The sequence below is a fragment of the Brienomyrus brachyistius genome, chromosome 4, assembly GCF_023856365.1.
Source record: "Brienomyrus brachyistius isolate T26 chromosome 4, BBRACH_0.4, whole genome shotgun sequence".
NCBI lineage: Eukaryota > Metazoa > Chordata > Actinopteri > Osteoglossiformes > Mormyridae > Brienomyrus > Brienomyrus brachyistius.
Window position 1 is genome coordinate 19686464 of NC_064536.1, and position 19671 is coordinate 19706134.

Here is a 19671-nt window from a genome sequence, read left to right on the forward strand (position 1 = left end):
ACAGCTCTGTCTCCACAATGCCCCCTTTTCCTCTGTCAGGTCACTTGGCATTTTACCGTAAAAAGAAAATCAGTTTGGGGCACTTAAGTCCAGCATTTTGCTATCCCTAGTTTCCTGCATGAATTCATTAAGTGCTTTTTCATCTCCCCCCAGTGTAAATCTCATCTCATGCTTGTTAATGAGATGGGAGATGCAGTAGATGTTAATTTACAGGCATATCAGTCAGGCTGCTGCATCTTTCAGAATACTGGAGAATATTTTTTAACCTGAAGCCCCAAAAACCCAAAGCATAACATCAGATGACCTCGTCAAGCAAAAAAAAAAAAAAAACTTCTTAAAAAATGTTGAGCTGTTTTTCCGCTTAAATTCATGATGGATACACAATCCGACCCTAAGGCCGGTACTCTGTTGGGCTAACAGAGCATGCTCCACATTTTGGCTAAAATCATAACTATCATGTCAGAGTTACTGACCAGTCTCATCTGATGACTCAGAACTCAGTTTCAGTCTTTAATTCAGAGAGTAAATTGCAGATGAGTATTGGACCAAGCACAATGGCAGTCTGGTCCAAAGACCAACCAGTGATGCAGGTGTTTGTGACCCCGGACTGCAGATGGGCTCCGGGCTCACATCCTAACAAAAAGCTGGGGTTTGCCTGCTTGAGTGAGGTTTGTAAATTAGACTGTAGATTAAGAGGTGTGTTTCCCAGCAGGAAAGTCACCCACGTCCTGTTACCAAGAGCTCATTTACAAAGGATTAGATTGTTTGCCAAGCTCTTCATAACAAGCCTCGATTTTAACGATATGGATAGTTCTAGAAAACAGTATCTCCGGGACCCTAATTTTGTCACAAGATTCCAGTAATTACAACTCAGCCTCAACTTACAAATCCCAGCTTAACTTCCCTACAATTAAAGTCGGTTGAAAAGGAAATAAATGAAATGCTCAGAACACGTAACAATCATTCCCAGTAGTTTTACAGTTTAGACAGGACGTTCTTTATAGTCTGCAAAATCTTTTATTCAGAATGAAGGCGTCCTTGAAGAGGTAACATAACATGTGATGATCTTTTAAAGCCCACTGGCTACTTTGAGGGCCGACTGGCTACTCTCATTAAACTAGGTCTGATGTCCATCTGTGGAAAGGTGTAAGGAGATCTGGTGGATCTCTATGGATTTACGTTCCTGCTCAGCACTGAGCATCATGTACCTCAAAGACTTTTATTGGACTTGTATCAAGACCCCCCCCCACCCCAAGCCCAACACACAAAGTGAGTAGCAGACCACAGGAAACTGGATACTGTGCAGATGATAAACAGTCTGCTGGTTTGTATCCTGTGCTCAGCAGAGTGTTTTACCATCGGCCCCCACTGGAACGCCAGAGACCCCTTTGTCTCAAAAAGATGCGTCGTTTTGCATAGAAGGATCCACCATGATTATTATTGACAATCAAAAGAAAACATTTTTATAATATGAAATAAGATACAGAAATAAACTACAAATAAACGAATCTAAAATTATAAATACTGCTCCCAAAACTAAATGAAATTTAATAAGAGCAAACATCAAATAAATTCTGTTACCAATTTTAATTTAGCTAGTTTATCTTTAATTAGCATCATTAATACCTAGAACATGATTTGCCCATTTAGAGAACATTTATTCTGCTTGACAGTCTATGTTTTTAATTCCTAGAAATAAAATTACTTAAACTGAAAATAAAATACATAAAAACTAAATAGAAATATATCTGAAAAATACAGCACAAAACGAAAAACTTAAACTGAGCCGGGAATGTGGGAGAAATGTTTAGCGTGTCACATGACCAGGAATACGTGTCCAAACAGAGGCGAAAGTTAACCAGCAAGATTCACAAAGATCCCTCTGCTTCTCACTGGGGGCTTAGCTCAGCATCGTCTAACGGGAATAATGGCATGTCAGGCTATGAGATGCCTTTCATTTTCAGGAAGAACTCTTTGGGGAGGCATCATACGGTGAAATCAACAATTACAGCAACAGGACCTGCTAAAATTTCCTATTAAACTCAGATTAAGGGCTTCATATTTGCTTTGCCCAGGACTGGAAAATGAACGAAGAAGCTATTAGCTGTATTTTATCTGCCGTGACTCATTAGGAGAGCTGCCGGTATGCATGGTAACGGCCTCGCCATCGAACCAGGGTCTGCCACTAAGCAAACGAATGAAATTAATAATTCATGCGTATCATTTGTACTTCCAGAGCAGGCAAACGAAAATTACAGGAACTCCATAAGACTGCTGCCCTTGGGTGTGGTGGAATCTCTCTGGTGTAATTCATGAGATGTCTTATTATGACAACAGTTGACAGAGATGTTTTGGTTAAGAGACTATAAAGGGAAAGGGGGCATTTAAGGTAACTGCTGCTGTAGTAATGCTTAATTGGGGATTTTTACATTTAATTAGCAGATACTATTACCTAAAGTAATGTACATCTCAGAAAGCAGACAACTATCAGACAGTTCTGTACATAGACTGGGGCCCATTCTGTCGACCCTGGGATTTAAACCAGCAACCTTCTGATCACAGGCATGACATCCTAACCCACTGAGCCACACACTGCCCCCCCCCACACACACACACACACGCACGTACACAGATCTGTACATATATCTTTGTGGGGACCATCCATTCATTTCTATGGGAAAAACTCAAATCCCAACTATGACAACCTTAACCCTACCCAGCCCTAACCTTTAGTAACCAAACAAAATACAAGACTTTTGGCATTTTTAGTTATTTTACTGCAGTCACAGATTTTTATAAAATTGAGTTTCCCCACAACATCAAAAAAAGGTCCCCACAAAGTCAGAGTAACAGGCTTTTATCACATTGTGGGAATGTTAGGGCCTCATAATGTAATACACAGCTCTGGAAAAAATTAAAAGACCACGGCAACGTATTTAGTGTCACTTATTTCTCAGTTTATGGGAACGTGTCTGTGTAAAGTATGCATTCCTTTTGCAAACTCCAGCCTGGCTCTTCCCTGCTTGTCATTGATAAGGACCTTCTTCCTTTATGGGTCTTAAGGGCTTGAAGGTCACTTGAGGTCATCCTCGGATTTATGAGGCACATTAAAATGTCACTTCTGCCCGGTACCTGGTTAGTTTTGGTCATTCCCAGTGTCTCCTGCTTCACCTTATTCATGTGTATTGCTGTCTTAGACACTTAGAGCCTGGAAGCAGCCTGCTGTTCAGTGTAGCTTTCTGCCAGCAGAACCGGGATTGAACCAGGATTTAAGAAAACGGATTTTTAAAAAGCACGGGCTGTGGGTTCAAAGTGAAGTGCACAGACGAAACCCCAGAACAACACAGGGGGAACATGCAACCTCCATGCACATGGAGTCGAGACAGAGACTCAGAGATCAGATGTGTAAGGCAACAGTGCTAAGCACTGTGCCAGCAAACCACCCTGTGTAGCTTAAACAAACAAATCAATAAACAAATAAGCATCTTTTGGACACTTCTTCCGAAGTGGCACCTGACAGTCAACAGCTTGTAGCCTGTGTTAAACCAAAAAGGACCCGTGCGAGATGCTGTGATTAATCTGTTTGCACGGCACAGAGGGAGAGCCAGTGCGGTGTAACCAAGAAGCGGGAAGAGCACCATCTACAAGGAAGCGTTCCGGAATCTCGCTTGGATGCATCTTTCTTCTGCGTCTTTTTGTTTACTTTATTCTTCCTTTTGCAAGAGAGGAGCCATCGGCAGAAGTAGCTACAAACGGCGACACACAAAAACACAAAACTATAGGGAATTCCCAAATGGTGTGGAGCATGGAGAAACTGAGAAGAGTAATCGGGGATTTTAAGGAAACACTGAGGACCAGCTGAGAACAAAGCGGAGAAGAATGTGTCAAGCTTAGTCACCTGCTGTCACCCTCCTCCCTGCATGCAGGTGGGTGGGGGGTGTGAGGGGTGGGTGGGGGGTGGAGCCTCACCTCTGGAGCTTGTGGCACCAGCTGCAGTTGAAGCCGATCTGGGACGTGATGCAGGGGCTGCAACTCGTGAACTGGAGACAGGCTGGGGGGGGGGAGAGGAGCTGTTCTTAGAGGACATTAGATCAGAACAAACCTATTAATGCACTTTGCATTTCATTACTTTTACATGTTAAAGATGCCATGAACGTCACCTTTCATCTTATTTTTCACGATAATACGTGTATCATTTACTCAAATTTCATGCATTGTTGACGCGTACATCAAGGCATGTTGTTTCCTGGGGTTCACTCAAAAAGACGCCCATCCCTACCTGATGATTAAAATTAAAACAAACAGTGGAGTCAGAAGATCGCAGCTAGCAGGCTGGCTAGCAGAACATGCAGCTTCAGTATCTCCTAAATAAGGAACGCGTTTATCTAATATTCGGGGGGCCTTATGCAGATGTGTGGTTTGAGCGGGCGTAAACACTGCCGCTGGTTTATGTATATGTACATATAGAAACAGTAATATTTGCAAAGTATAGAACTTGCCTACATCTTTGAGAGGTAGAGGAGCTAAGGAAGGCATGCCGCCGTACTGAGCTTAGTGGTGCATTACTGAGGAGTCTGGTCCCTGAAACCCACCTAAGAGGGTAAACGCGCAGTCATGGCCAACCTACATGGCTCCATCAAGTGGACCGGTGTTTGTGAACCTTATTCTGACTAGGTGAACTTCAGCCTCTATGCTGGACCACATGTGTGCTGTTGGAGATTCTGGCATCGGTTGCCCTGTGATCCTGGGCTGTTGGTGCATACAGTACAGTACTTCTGGTCCTTTCTGATCCTTCTCCAGTTTGGTTTAGCATTTTTTACCCATCTTCTTCTGGGCCTGGGCCCCTGGGCCCACTTTACAGGTTTAAAACAGATGGCACATGTACTCCCCCGTGTGGAAAGACCTAGAAAAGATGTCAGGGACCAGTCCTCCTAGGTCTGCATCAATACCCTACCAAGCTTTTACTATTCAGACTAAGGCTACCTTCCGTTTGACTTCACGCATATTGATGTTCTCCAGCCCTCCCCATACTCATCAGCAGATGACCTCCCTCTCCCTTTAAACCAGTGTTTCCTATTTCGGTCCTTGAGGTCCTATAGACAGTTCATGTTTTTGCTACAGGGAGCTGGGAGGGAGCAAAAACGTGGACTGTCTGTAGGTCGCCAAGGACCGGATTTGGAAACACCGCTTAAAACCCTTGTTTCACCCAATAAAGCAGAATGTCTTCACTTTAAATAACTACGAGTAAAATCGAGTGTGTCGATAGACTGAACACCTGTCAACGTTCTAGCCTTGAGTGTCAAGGTACAGAGCTGCTCTTACTCATTACCAGCTATCCATTCGCTACCCTTTCCTGCCAGGAGACGGCATTACTGAATATCATGGCGGTTTCCTTAAGGTCTTACTGGGCAGTGGTATGACCTCAACAGCCGTGCCGTTGGTGATCTTGTTCTTCAGGAGCTCCACACGGTGGTACTCGTATATCGTCCTCCTCCGAACATCTGAGTGTGGGGAGGAAAAAGGGGGAAAATCGAGACGGAAATAAACATGCTGCTTTGAACATGGAAACTGGGGCAGGCGGTCCTGCCGGGACACTCGGGGACAGATTCAGGACACCGGGGGAATATTTGTTTCTTCTCCTAGCCCACTGTCGGCCTGCCGCATTGCCACGCTACATTATTTACAGCTTCTGATGTTGTTATTTATTTGGCCAGATTGTTATATTGCTATAGGAGCTGAGGGCCATGTTACAGCATCTTCCCTTTTAAGTGAGACGGCCCCCACTGTGAGGCAAGAGCCGGGTCCATGGATCCTATTAGAGATGCCGTGGGGATGTATGTTGTGGGGCCGGTGTTCACCCGCCCTTGCTTCTCATACCAGATCTTTGCAGGCTCTTTTTAGCATCCCAGTACTACCATGATGACCAGATGACCCTGTTATTTTCCTGTTTACGTTTTATGCTCTTTACCAGTCCCACCGCTCCTAAAAAATGGGAGCTGAAACTGCCCAGAACTTGTGTCTTGTGTTCTGTTTGTGCTACAGTCTCAGACGATCAGCAAATGATTATATTCATTGCCATTACATTAATCAGAAGACGACTTTCATAATGTCCTCCTTTCTAACCGCTGGTGGGTCCAAAACAAGTTGTCCAGCCAACTTTCATGACATAGGGCACATGGGAATGGACATCCAGGATGGGTTGCCAATGTTTTTTAGGCTAACATCAATAGTTCATTATTTAATTATAGTTTAATTATAGTTGCACATGGGTGTTTTATGTTGGGTTTTACAGAAAGACTTCAATTTAAGCAACAGCAGGGAGGCTTTGAACATACCACCTCCTGGTGAGCAGCCCGGCTACCTGCTACCCTGGAACCTGCCCTGTATTGTGAAGTTTTGCCTCGGTGTTTGCAGGGCAAAAATGAGCTTCTGCTCGTCCAGTCAGTCTGCCTTTACTAAGCTCTTAGGACCTGTGCTTACAGACCTTGTCACCTGCTGACAATGTCCTGAATCTGCAGGGAGTATGACGGTTAAGGGCCCCCTGCTGGGGGCTCCTTAAGACACTCCGTCAGCATCTCTGTTGCTGTGGTGAAGAGGTCTTATACTGTACAGAAATCACTCCTTAGACTCTGGGTCTACAAGACACAACCCCATGGGGTCTCACAGTTCAGTTCCAGGGCTTCACCTGTTTCCCGTCTAGGTCCTCACAGCCACAGACTAAGGTTAGGGATAAGGTTAGGGTTGGGTAGCGGTTAAGTGTTAGAGGGTTTAGTAGATCTGTTCTATTGACAATCATTTGCTTTTCTCCCCACACCCACATGAGCCTCAGCACATCTGCGGGCCCCTGAGCGAGGCCCTTAACCCCCATCCCAGGGCGCTGCTACAAGGGCCCTCGCAGCCAGTTTACTCTACAAAGAAGGCAAGTTGAAGGAGGCATAAAGACAATTTCCCCACAGAGATCAATAAAAGTATCAATTATTATTATACACCGTAACATTAAGGTCGTCATGTCAGGATTACAGTTTTCCCCATAGGAATGAATGGAGAGTCCCCACAAAGGTATAATTACAAACCTGTGCGTATGTGTGTGTGTGTGTGTGTGTCTATCCCTACACAGGGTGCACAGACATAATCCCACAGTTCATCTCAACAGACATCAGCTTGTTACTACAATTTTCTCCCCTGTTCTCCCTCTCCGCTAAACAGCCATCAGTGCTTCCACTTGCCGGCTCCCAGCATCCCATAATCTCCGGAGACTGCGGAGCTCCTGCTGACAAAGCGGTTTGGGCAGCCAAGTCGGCAGAGCGGGGCCGGCAAGGCCGGACTGTTTGTGGCGTGTTACCCATGTTTAACGAGACGTCGTGAGTCGCAGATTAATGTGGCAGATTATGAGAGGCTTAGGACTGCGTCTGCTCCTCCTGAAAGGCTATAATCTTCAGTACTGGCAAAAGGTGATCTGTCACTGGCAGGCTCGCTGATGCCATCCCGTGGCCACACAAACCTCGACTGAACTCAGCTCAGGCAAGTAATGCCATGTTGTGGTTTGCCTTGGGACCACGGCACGTCTGCATGAAGTACAGACAGTGGTGGCCCAGTTTCAGTGTGAAACTCTGTTGAGCAGATGGCGTTCCATTCGATCCCTGCTCTAGAATGAACTGAGAAAAAAAAAGTGTGGTATGTGGATTCCTTTGCAATTAGGGATTTTAGAGGCAAGGGCAGAAATCCCAGAATGCTGTTCTTGTTAACCTGTCAGTGGTAAAGTGTGAGGCACGCCATGTGTCAGTGATCTTAAACAGACTGCACTGACTTCAGAGCCTTAGTCAAGGTCCACAGTGTCCCTAGTGGGACACTTATAACTTGCATTGATGTCATAGCTGATTTGCTTTTTGATTAGTTGGTCAGGGAAAGGAGCAGGTACTTTGTGGCAGTGAAAGTGACTATGGCCAGTACACTTGCACTACAGGAGACTGTGAGCAATGAGAGGCTATATGACGGAAACAATTCCCATAATTCCACTGGGTCCTGGTGAGGGGGAGGGCTTCTGACCTCAAGCAATTAGCCTGTCGAAGCTAAAATCCAAACAACTGTAATTAGCCATAAATCATCCTTCCTCATATTAGCCCAATCAAATTACCTGGGATTTACAAATTGGGCCATTAGTTATGCTAATCAGACCCATCAGTCCCTCGCAATTAACGCGGCAAACACAGCACAAGCGTCACGGCTGAATGGCAGCGTCACGAATCGCTCCAAAGCGTCCATGTCGCCTCGTCAGAGTTTGAGAAAGGAGGACACGCTCCAAGGGATCCTCACACTCCACGAAGCTGAGCGCTCCCTGTAGGCCACAAGCTGCCGGGAAACAGGCGCAGGCCAAGCCCCGCTCCAGTGGCACGGAAGAACAGCCCCTCCTGCTTTTAAATAATAAAGCAATTTGGAGAAGCTGTGCTCGGGAACCTCTGCACCGGCAAGCAGATCTGCTGACTCCGTGTTTTCTGACACCGACTTCTGCTTTTCGTGGTTTGCGACCCTCTGGCACGCGAGACGTCCTGCTGCACACCATCGAGGCCCATCCCTCCAGCCAGTGGGGTCTCCCTTTGTCTCCACAAGCTCCAGTCAGAAGTCCCTAGTTTTACTGACTTGCTGAGTCATCCCTAGAGACTCCAGTTTACTTCCGGCAAAGGTTGGAATCCTGGAATCTTATCCGCAGCAGTCGTGTCCACGCTCCGGACCGTCTGCAACCAAACTGTTCAGACCAGCCACTCTCCCCCCAGTTGGAAGCACTGGGTTTGGCTTCTTCTCGCTTTCATCCCTGTGGGATTTGTTCAGTAGGGAGGGGGATCCCAAAGACTCTGAGTCCATCATTTAATCATTTAAACCAGGCATGACATGTAATTATTTCAAGAGTAACCGCTATGTCTGACATAACAACATGACTAGCAGAAGTGTTATGTAGCTTAATACAAACCTAGTGGGGAGGGGGCTTGGGGATCCTGGCCAATCACATGTTTGGTCCACCCTGAGGCTGGGCAAATGGCTCACTAACCACACTAACCACATTAACCACACCATATTTTTGTATTATTATACATAGAAGGCCAGCAAGCATTTTTAAAACATTAAAAAGGAGATCTTCCGTGTTTCAGTACAAATTGTTCCCTTTCCAATTGAGTATTTTCAGGTGAAACACTGGCACGGGTCACGGATAGAGAAGTGACATTATTTTTAATTTTCTTACAAAAAAACAACCCACTGATAGGTGTATCACAGTCTTTAAGCCGGAAAAAAATCCTAGCATGATCTATAACCACACAAACATCTGAGCGGCTGTAGACCAGTTTAAGGCAGCTTATCCCAAGGATGCTGCACTATTGCCACCGTAGCACACAGCAGAGAAGGAGAGAGAGAGCTGCGAGAACTGCAGGTTGCGCTAACGCAACGCACCAATGCCAGAGGAGCTCACCATGAACTGCAGACAAGTAAGCCTCTTAGCTTAGCGACGGCTCGCTGGCACGCCGGCAGGCGGCTAGCTCGGTGCCCGAGAGCCGACGCTCGCGGTTATTTGGGTCGCTGCATCCAGCCCTGCGTAATAAATTTCAGGGATGTGAATTAATGAGACTTGATCAAAGCACTGAGCCTCTGTGAGCATTTACGAGAGGGCAGGAAGTATGACCAGCCTCTAGCTCTGGGTGATGGTTTTCACATGTCTGAGGGGCTGTCAGGGTGAATGCTCTTTAAGGCTGTTCTATTCGGCACCCCCCCAGAGGCACGCTGAAAAACCCCAGACATCAGCAAAAATATTTTGAGGGGATATTATCATCTGGGATGACTATGGATGCAGCAAATTTAAAATTAAGATAAAGTACAGAGGCCTCTGTGGCAGAACAGGATTTCTCGTCCCTGATGCAGTTTTGGGGGGAGTCCTGGCGTTTGGGCCACGCCCTGTCCTGTCAAAGCAGCTGGCCAGCTGTCCCTCAGCAGACATGTCACACGGCAAAGGTAACATCTGCTCAAATCCCTCTGTCAGCGTCTCTCAGGTTATTCAAAGACGAACTAAGAAGGATTTAAAAAGATAAAGATACAGGCATCTCACGCTCTTTGTTGTGACGCTGATACTGACATTGATTATGGAGTTTTTATTTCGTAATCTTATCAAATCATTTAGAAAATAATACAAAAGAACTGATTTCACATTTCCTTGGTAACAGTACAACAGACTGCTCAATGACCTTCTTGGTTACTTCTGAATTGGATTCCCTGAAATTTGGGGAGGCGGGAGGCTGGGGGTGGGGGAGTGGGAGGGCATCCAGCAGCAGCTGGAAGTGTGTTTAGACTCGGGCAGTGGGGGCAGCATTGCAGAAGGGAAACTGAGAGGGGCGCTATTTACCTGCCTAGATGCGGGCTGTTTAAATTAAAGAATAGGATAAATGTGCTTCTGCTTTTCTCTTGATAGACACAGGAGTAATTAACCATTAGTTCCATCCATCCATCCCTCCATCCATTTTCTGTAACCACTTTCATAATCAGCTTTGCATGGGGGTCCTGAGCCTATCCCAGTGGCTACAGGTGCAAGACAGGGAACAACCCAGGATGGGGTACCAACCCCATCGCAGGGCACACTCACACACCACACAGTCACACACCATTTACTCACACACCACACACTCACACAAGCACACCTACAGGCAATTTAGCAACTCCGATTAACTTCAGCATATTTTTGGACTGTGGGGGGAAAATGGAGTACCTGGAGGAAATCTTATGATGACATGGGGAGAACATGCAAACTCCACACACACGGAGCCATGGTGGACACTGGAACCCAGAGATGTGAGGCAACAGTGCTAACTGCTGCACCTCATTAGTTTCACATGGAACAAAATGACGCTGCCAATAATCAGCATTGATAGGAACATCCATCCAAGCACAAAGCAGGGGAACACCCAGTCAATCACGGCACACAGACACACAGACACACACACTCATGCACAATCACCCACTATGAGCAATTATCACCAATTCATCCAACCACATTTTTTGACCTGTGGGAGGAAACCGGAGTATGTGGAGGAAACCCACATTAGCAAAGAGAGGACATGAAATGACACAGCTGGGAGTGGGAATTGAACCCACAACCTTAGAGGTGCAGGGCGACAGTGCCACCTGTTGGAAATTATTTTGAATCACTGCGCAAATGAACCCGAGAGTCACTGTGGGGAGCTTTGCAGGACAGCCTGGAGAGATGGGGAATGACCTCACAACTGTACGTTCTTGAGGTTTCACTTCTAACACAGTAGGTGTGGGGCTTTTCAAAGGCCTAAAGCAGCAGCGACGGCCAGGGTTGGAGACCACCGGGGACCACGGGGTTGGAGACCACCAGGGACCACGGGGTTAGAGACCCCCACAGACGCGGCAAAATAAACATGCCACTTACTAGGTATCTGTTGGATCCTATGGACAACCACGAAGGCATCGGAGAGGCCGATTTTCACGGGATGATTGACGGAGCTGATTCTGGTCACATCAATGGGAATCTGGAAAAGGGAGACGTGTAAATCAACATGCCACATTTGCAGATTCCCCCAGGTGGGGGTTTTCATCGAGTAGGACTGTGGAAACTGTGGCTAGTCGATGGAGCGAAAACACTCCCACACATATATAACCAAAATGTTAATGTAACAAAAAAGAATAAAAAAGATTTCCAGCCAAAGGCAACGCTGGAAACTCTGTGGTGCTCATGTCTGCCACTCATATGGAAGCAGGCAGGTTGTTAAAAATTTCATGGCGGCCTTTTGAATAAGAACATAATCACATATTTATAGGTCATATTCGGAATTTCCTCACCATCTGCAGCCCTTTGTGTCATGTCTGACAGGGGATGAGAGACTAAAGAAGTGAAAGGCAGGAACAATATTAAAATATGACACTCCAAGCACGAAAGACACTGAAGGGGTTTATATAATGAGGCGGAATCGAGGTCTCGCAGAAGGAGCCACTGGTGGCCACTAGGTGGAGGAGTGGTTAAGAAGTTTGCCGATTTGAACCTGCATAAGCTGACCATAACTAACATTTTGAAAGGTACAAACATTTCATATAAATATCGGTCTTATTCAACAACATATACATCTATTTAAAAATTATAATGATAATATATACTTATACAATTAAAATTATAACTAACATTAGCTTACTTTCTGATGATCTCGTTATTATACAGGGTCAGTATGGAGATAGATTTACGCCTAAAGTAACTGTATTTAAATGTCACGATGATAATTCTATGAAATGCATATGCCTGCTACTGATCCATTAATTCTATACATCGGGACACCTTCTTGGGCGTTATTCCTTACTTCTTAGCCTGAGAAAAACAAGGTGCGGCGTGTGAGCGTGTGAACTGCATGGTTGAAATGCGTGTGTCTCACGGTCAATGTGTGACAACTGAGAGAAATGGTTACATATTTTGCAAACCTGAATATGGATTTGTGCTTCATAAAATAAGATCGTCATGACATTTAAGAACGATTACTGTAGATTTATCTACATTTATCTACCTACGCCTATGACTGCATTGCACATTAGCATCTACAAACTGTCCAAACTGCTCTTGTAAAATGAGAATGCGTAAAACGCAGAGTGAGACACGTGCAGTATGACCTGAATGTGTGAATCTGTTGTCCTAAATGTCACAGTAGCAGTGTGCTTGCAAATCCGTTGCCTACAGGTAAAGTTATACATATACAAATATGATTTTTGATTTGCAATTCATTTTAAATCTATCTCCATATGTCAGTCAAAAGGTTGGACACACATCACTAAGCACATCTTGAGGTTATGTAACTACTTTAGTATCTTGTGAACAAGGAAAGAGACAGAGTGCTTTGACGGACACCCCCTCCCCCACAACCCACCTTATCTACAGACTAGGTATAGGGTGAGTTGGATAGAAAAGTAAGGGCAAGGTAGCTGACGTGCCCAGAACCTGTGGGAAATGCTTCAGGACTGTTAGAGAAGCATCCCAGGTCACTGCATCTGGAAGCTGGTTGAAAGAATGCCTGAGACTACAAGCTGAAGATAAAACCCTCAAACAGAAGATCTCAGTCACTGTTCATGACTGGTCCTTAGGTTAAGTTTTGTGGCGTTGTCCAACATGTGAAACAACACTCCATCCACACATAGGACATGCAGAAAAAAAGCTGAAACATTTGACACCATTGGTGTCCATTTTTTGCATTTTTGTGACTGCTTTGTGCCAAAACTGGCTAAATGCTCCAAAAAAACACAAATTATACTCAAATATTTACATTGCTCTGAGTTTTGTACACTGTGCAACACACCAGAGGAAACATTAAAGGGCAAACCTAATACTGAAAATAATAAAACCATTTCTTTGTGCCACCCTGTTGTTCTTGATGCAAAACCGGCTTCAAGAATGAGTAGAGTAGTGCCTCCATATTTGCGTGGGACACGTTCTAAGACCTACCGCAAATAAACTGCGAGTAGCAGCAAACACCATATCGTGCAGATACATACCTACGATAAAGTCTGATTTATCAATGACACACAGTAAGACAGTAAAAAACAGTAACTAATAATAAAGTAAAACAGTTGTTTAAAAGGCGGTTACTTGGACACAAACACTATGATACTGCGACAGTCGATCGGATAACCTGAATGAGTAGCGGGTAGGTAGCATAAACAGCGGCGTGAGATTGCGCCACATGCACATTATCTCTAGGCAGATCATTTTGCAACAGATTACAGCGCCAATTCAGTGTTACCTTAACACCTATGCCATCAATAGAATCGTGTTTTACTCAGCTACCAATGGTAATGAGTGTTTTGGCCAAAAGACAAACCAGGAAAAGCTAGTATGGTGATGCTAAGATATTGAAAACTGGATTATGAAAAAAAGAAATGAAGAGATCAAGTAGTATTTTGATGGCTGGAATCATTCACTAAAATCATTTTCCAGCCAGTTGACTAAACACTGACTTTTAAAAAAAAAGGTTTTTGAATACGAGTCTGTTCACTTTTGAAATCCATTTTGGACAGAATCGCTGGATTCCTCCAGGATTACGAGAACGATTTACCGCAGTGATAATTGCCTTTAGGGTGTGGCTTAAATTAGATTTGCATGGATACTCATGCAAGCGGCCTTGCACCAAGGCCTTTATCCCAACATGACATGCAAGAACAACATGAGTTATGTTCTAAGACAAGAGAAGGGGAAGTAAGCAGGAAGTATGAGAGAGGGAGACAGGAAGTGTGAGAGAGGGAGACAGGAAGTGTGAGAGAGGGAGACAGGAAGTGTGAGAAAGGGAGATAGGAAGTATGAGAGAGGGAGACAGGAAGTATGAGAGGGAGACAGGAAGTATGAGAGGGAGACAGGAAATGTGAGAGAGGGAGACAGAAAGTGTGAGAGAGGGAGACAGGAAGTATGAGAGGGAGACAGGAAGTATGAGAGGGAGACAGGAAATGTGAGAGAGGGAGACAGAAAGTGTGAGAGAGGGAGACAGAAAGTGTGAGAGAGGGAGACAGGAAGACGAAAATCACCTCCTTGTACGCAAACACAATCCTTCCATTGCTGTGTAATGTGGCCTGGAAGGTGAAGCTTCCTAGATTGTAGTTGTCTTGGAGATGGACATGGTCCCACTGGACCACCAAAGCCGTGCCTAGGGGATGACAATTGAGCCAATCAGAATGTGTGCCACAGTTAAGATTCTGATGGGACGTTTTGAGTCAGCCTGTGTGGTGTTGATACTGGGGACTAGGACTGGGCCAGCGAGCTGCCGGGGATGATCTTAAAAAATAAAAATACCAATATTCAAATCATGTCAAACTGGGATTTAAGTTCAAGGCCCAGAAGAGGATCTGTAACAGGCAAGAGTTTGAGTAACAAATCACAATCGTCCTGGAGGACGGATCAGTGATGAACTGTGACATACAGGACATTACAGGGGTAGCGTGGTTGCCGTTGACGACTACATTGGCCTTGTCCTGTCACCTCTCAGGCAGCCATAAACTCCATTTTCCCCCCACAGTCCAACAAGCACCAGCGCAGAGCTTGGTTTAAATTATCTCTGTAAACCTACTTATTATGCGTGGAGTGAAGGTCCGTTACTCATGCCACAGTGCCACCTAGGCAGTCACCCACCAAAGACCCCCCCATCATAGGTATAGGCGTGACCATCACTCTCATTTGTACTTTGCCATCTATATGTTCAGCTGTAGGGCTGAACTAAGACCCCCACTAACTACTCAACAGGCCACGAAACGCTAGCAGGATAATTGGACATTATACCACTGCCCTGAAAGAGGGCATAAAACAGGAACCCTTATCACCCCCCCACCCCAAATGTGCTATTTATGAAACGGAGGCTTGGAGCTCAGTTCTCAAATATTCTCCCTTTATCTGCTTTATCGATCCCCGGAGTTGTTGCATGTATATTCTCTCTTTATCTGTGTCAGTCGATCCCTTCAGTTCTTGCATGCTTGCAGTAGGCTGTGATGAAGTAATTAAAAAGGATTTTAAATGAATAAATGATCCCAAACTCATTTTGTAGATAAATGTGAAAATGGAATAAATGCCACAAACTGCGGTGGCTGCATTTATGTGAGATCTATCTGCTTCTCAGTTTTTTTTAAATATGTATGGCTGTAGGAGATGTGGCTTATGGTATATATGCTTATAAGAAACTCTGCCAATTGGCCTATGGTATATATGCATATAAGAACTTCGGCCAATTGGCCTATGGTATATATGCATATAAGAACTTCGGCCAATTGGCCTATGGTATACATGCATATAAGAACTTCGGCCAATTGGCCTATGGTATACATGCATATAAGAACCTCGGCCAATCGGCCTATGGTATACATGCATATAAGAACCTCGGCCAATCGGCCTATGGTATATATGCATATAAGAACCTTGGCCAATTGGCCTATGGTATACATGCATATAAGAACCTCGGCCAATTGGTCTATGGTATATATGCATATAAGAACCTCGGCCAATCGGCCATAACTCCCGACTGTTCAGGGATGCTGTGTATCGTAAGTGAGCTGCATTTGTATCACAGGTGGCTTTGTGACATCCCCCTCGCCCTCGCACCCCCCCCACTCCAGCATCCCCACTGGTCTCATTTTTCATACGAAGCATCGCTTTATGAAAACAATTACCCTTTCTTTCTAGTGTTACAATCTGATGTAGAACTACATGTGAAGGTTCCGGAAATTCTACCTTTCGCAAACCATTCATTTAACACAATATTTATTATCCCTGCAGCACTTAAAATTACACATTAATTTTGTTATAAAAAATAAACACTAAAGGCCACTCTGGGAATTGTAGAGCAAGCAGTGTAATTAAAATGTGCAATTATACCTATAAAGAACTAACAAAAAATGCGGCTGTAATTACCATAAATCCTCTGATCCAGATGGAACATTCCGGTAGATGGCATTCCCTATTTTGGCGCTTACCATTGTCGCAGTAGATGACTGTGGAGTTCCGGGACACGCTGGGGTCAAAGTTGGCCATGAGCGGGGCGATGTACTGGGTGGCAGTCAGCATGCGGTGCACCACGTCGCCCATGTAGATGAACCCTAGAAGACAGGGGGCAGCAGACCTTTCATAAAGCAGATTGTTCTGGCTGACATTTAAATCAGGGGTGATTCTACAAGCACAATTGTTCCCTTTGTCCCCAGATGAGCCACCATGCACATTGCAGCAGTCCCAGAAAAGGTCCCTGAGGAACACCAGAACTTCAGGGAACCGCCCTCCTCATACGCTATTAGTCTAGGTGCTGGCTAATTGAACCATTCATTTCAAACATCTTCTAGAAGACTGAAAAGATTCAGAATGAAACAACCAAAGAGTGGAAAAGATAATTTCTCCTGATCCTGATAACACAATGAAAAGAAACATTTCAATTAAAACTCCATACAAAGCTGCCGCTCAGTGTTTTGTCGTACAGAGATATCAGGGTTAAGACGTAAACCCCTGAGGTTTGTACCTCATATAAATACTTATTCACCTGCCATGTCCCATATCACGACATAAGCTGCAGGAAATGGCACATTGAGTTTAAGTAAGTAATACAATGGATTTAAGCACTGAATATTTCCATAAGCTATCTGTAATTAAAAAGGAAATCAGAGGTGTTGAGGCATGGAGCAGAAATATGAGGTTTATCGCTAGTGGTGCACTATTGTGGTTATTTTGACTATTTCCGATACCTGGTATATTTTTTGTGCAATACATTAGATTAGAACTTCCTGAATCCCAGAAGGAAATTCTTCTTAATTAATATTACTGATAACTGGGTAGCTTATGCAGCGTTACATCATTTTTTATCGTCTGTGGAAATTGAAAGACTGATCCCTGAGCCAGATTTAATAATAAATTATAAACATGTTGTGGGCCAGTACTTTGAGGCCTTTTGTAAATGGTGAATAAGCTGACAAAATCCTTCTTCCTCCACTACGAAAAAAGGCTGATTGTCCAATGTGACCATTTCCAATATCGCACTATTATATCATTAGCTCTGGTGCTGCTAACTTTGACTGTTTACAAAAGTCTAAATATTGTCTGGCAGTATCAACCACGACAGGCACATCACACCAGTGCCAGTATCTTGATCTTTAACAAAGCTTAGATACTGGGATGTTACCGGATATATTGTGCTTCCCTATTTGCTTATGCTGCTGCAGGATCCACAGACAAGGTCAGACATATAACACCGGGTGACAAGAGCTTTAACTGTGTTATGTGCTGACTAGACACACCAGAATCCATGGCTAGATTACAGCACCTGACATTCGCTTCACACGCCGGGGTGTAGACTGTCGGCATGCAGCATCAACTGGCTTCCTGACATGCCCCCCCCCCCCCCCCCCCCCAGGAGAATTACAACCCCATTAATTCATATTAGCTTCTTGTCAGACTGCGTCACATGCAGGAACGAGAGATCAAGGAGTGATTTAGCTGCTACAGAGGCCGTGATCTGCATAGAGTGAAATTAGGTGATACTCCCATCACATGAATGGAGGAGCAGGGGCTGAGGGCAGCGTGACATGCTGTGTAATGCTGTGGGGTGCAGTGAAGGCATACAGAGGGACCAACATATATATTATATATTTTGAATTGATGAGTGAGAGAGGAAGGGGCACTGCGGCGGCCAATCAGCTTTCAGCTGGGCCCAGTGACCCCACCCCTATTCATGCCCCTGCATAGTGCAGTAGTAATACACTAACAGTTTCGTGAGAATTAGTTTTACAGTAATAGAAGACACAAATGATTGCAGTCATTGTTTCCCCATGCTAGAGATGGACACCCCCCCCTCTCCAAACCCAGTTCTGTCCCTTCAGCTGGGAGACCTGGTTAATCAAACCCCAAGCCAACAGAGTAGCATGAGTTCTGGGCTGTAGAAGGGCTGGCAGGTCGGGACCTCACAACCATGTGATTCTCAATAATGAGCAATAGATCATTACTACACGCTGTCTCTTTCCAGGGAGGGTAACAGATGGGGGTGTCAGGAGAAGAAGTTAGATGTGCTGATATACAGTCATTACAGAATGAAAGCAGAATAATATTGAGACTGGCTTCACTTATCTTGGTGTGGTCTGTTAAACCAGATCCCATATAAATACACCCATATAAACACCATGAAGGAACAGGTGGTGGAAGCGACCCCACCCTGATACTGTTACCTATCATAGTTCTCCTGTGATGCACCCATTTCCTCGACCTCCACACTGGCCCTGTCTCGCTTGGGCTTGTTTTGAAAGCAGCATAACCATGTTTGAAGCAGAGAACATGTTCAGAAACGTTTATAGGCACTTTAATGTCTGGTTCAGGTGGACTAAACCACAAGAATAACTTAGACATACTGAAAAGAGACTCAATGATGCCCCCGAGGTCAAAGGTTGAAAAAACATGCTCCCTTTTCCGTAGCTTGCAAAGATCCTTATGGTCACCAAAACTTGGAATGGATTTGATTGCCCTCAACACATGGTGGTAAGCCTTATCCACCCTGCTGACTTATGATCCCAACCTTAGAAGATATAGAATGAGTGGATACCATCAGCAAGCAGTACTAATATGCCACTGTTAACAGAGGGAGTTATTGTTGTTTGAACTTAAACCTAGGTGGGGGTCTAGTCATCTATCCATCCACCAACTTATAATACGGGGGGGGAGCCATCCTAGGGGAGCAGGGAGACACCTTGGACAGGATGCCAGTCCATTACAGGACACAAAGCAGGAGGACACTCTGCATGCAATACACCACAGGGCAAATACAAAAGGAGTAATTCAAAGACAACATCTCATCTAACAGCAATGGACTCTGGAAGGAACCTCACGCAAACACAAAAGCAAACAGAGCAGAAGCAGGTTTCAAACCTCCAACCCTGAGGGTATAAGGTGACAATGCAGGGTCCGAGGCACTGTGCAGCCTCAGTTCATGTGCCTGGATAAATAAACAAAGCTGAAATATATCCATGCAGCGAAATCCCTCCAGACGAATCCGCACAGGCACACGACACACCACTCGATGTTTACCAGGTGGTTTGTGTAGCGGCAGTCATTTATAAAACTGCAAACATTAGCCATCCATCCGACACGGGGGTAGATTAGCAGAAATGCTAACAAGCGTGCGGAAATGA

At 44.9% G+C, this 19671-nt stretch overlaps 3 protein-coding genes across 3 annotated transcripts in view; 2 read left to right on the forward strand and 1 right to left on the reverse strand.

The window, feature by feature from the left end:
• Window positions 1-19671, forward strand: part of LOC125739602 (NACHT, LRR and PYD domains-containing protein 12-like) — a 926911-nt gene that overhangs the window by 720627 nt on the left and 186613 nt on the right. The gene's annotated exons all lie outside the window — the stretch shown is intronic.
• Window positions 1-19671, forward strand: part of LOC125739643 (GTPase IMAP family member 4) — a 386756-nt gene that overhangs the window by 28721 nt on the left and 338364 nt on the right. The window lies entirely within an intron of this gene.
• The window catches only part of plxdc2b (plexin domain containing 2b), a 96238-nt gene that overhangs the window by 18461 nt on the left and 58106 nt on the right, over window positions 1-19671 (reverse strand). Inside the window, exons 5-9 of the mRNA XM_049009943.1 lie at window positions 16486-16608; window positions 14554-14672; window positions 11432-11531; window positions 5406-5501; window positions 3970-4051 (exon numbers count right to left, since the gene is read on the reverse strand). Of these exons, the coding sequence (XP_048865900.1) occupies window positions 3970-4051; window positions 5406-5501; window positions 11432-11531; window positions 14554-14672; window positions 16486-16608 (520 nt within the window). The remainder of the gene's footprint in view (window positions 1-3969; window positions 4052-5405; window positions 5502-11431; window positions 11532-14553; window positions 14673-16485; window positions 16609-19671) is intronic.